This window comes from Cynoglossus semilaevis, chromosome 19 (genome assembly GCF_000523025.1).
Source record: "Cynoglossus semilaevis isolate Cse_v1.0 chromosome 19, Cse_v1.0, whole genome shotgun sequence".
NCBI lineage: Eukaryota > Metazoa > Chordata > Actinopteri > Pleuronectiformes > Cynoglossidae > Cynoglossus > Cynoglossus semilaevis.
In genome coordinates this window covers 17549172-17550049 of record NC_024325.1, presented here as the reverse complement: position 1 = coordinate 17550049, position 878 = coordinate 17549172, and the positions used below count along the sequence as shown (strand labels likewise).

The 878-nt window shown below is 43.7% G+C and overlaps 1 protein-coding gene across 4 annotated transcripts in view; it reads right to left on the bottom strand.

Annotated features, from left to right (window-relative positions):
• Window positions 1–6: 6 nt before the first annotated feature.
• Window positions 7–878, bottom strand: part of nrg2a (neuregulin 2a) — a 77870-nt gene continuing 76998 nt past the window's right edge. For all 4 annotated transcript variants that reach the window (XM_025065428.1, XM_025065429.1, XM_025065430.1 and 1 more), the window contains one exon: window positions 7–878. This exon is cut by the window's right edge and continues 241 nt beyond it. In XM_025065428.1, coding sequence (XP_024921196.1) covers window positions 474–878 — 405 coding nt within the window. In that variant the 3' untranslated portion in view covers window positions 7–473.

Here is an 878-nt window from a genome sequence, read left to right as displayed (position 1 = left end):
AGTGGTCCAGTAGACTCCTCAAAGAATTTAACAAAGTCAAACAGAAAAACCAGAGAGTGAGAGAAAATAAAAATCATAAATGTGTATAAAAAAATGAGGCGTCCATATAAGAAAGGCTACAAAAACCTCCACTGGCCCTCTGGCATCGCATACAGCAAAAGGCACCACAATATTACTCTATTTTTTTTTTTTTTTCCTGTAACGTTGTGAAAAAACTGGCACGTCTTTTTTATGCTGTAAATCAAAATGTACATATAAATAGAGTTTTCCCTATAAAAAAGTCTTTGCTGTTAACTAGTAGACAACTTTTGCTAAAATGAAAATAAATATTTCATTTGTTTAGAATATCTGTCAGTTATATAAAATAAAAATATTTCTTATAGATGCAGGTCTATACTATATTTATTTTGTTGGTTTTTTTATGTTTGTTTTGTTTCATTTTTTTGTTGTTGTTTTGGTTCGTTTTTCGCTCTTTAATGCGGTGCGTTCTCCGGTTTGGAGCGTGAGTGCGTGAGTCTCGTATGCGTGTTGCCATGCCCACTGTGCCGCACCGACGACTGAGAAGTCCGACTGTCCACCGGCCTGTAGATGGTGGAGGGCTCGGCGTTCATGTTCTGCATACTGAGGAAAGGCGTGCTCTCACCGTCTTCCTCTGACTCACTTCCTGTTAGGCAGCTTTGAGACCCATAGTCACGAGACGCTTCGTATCCACGCGGGGCCACGTGACCGTTTAGTCTGGACCTCCGCCAGCGACGACCACCGGCGCCATTGGACCCACTTCTCTTTGGTTGCTCTCGGGAGGAGAGATACTCCTGGGTGGTCTCGTAGTCTTCGTCCTCGGCCAGCCGGTAGGGGCTGGAGGGCAGGCTCCCCCTGCT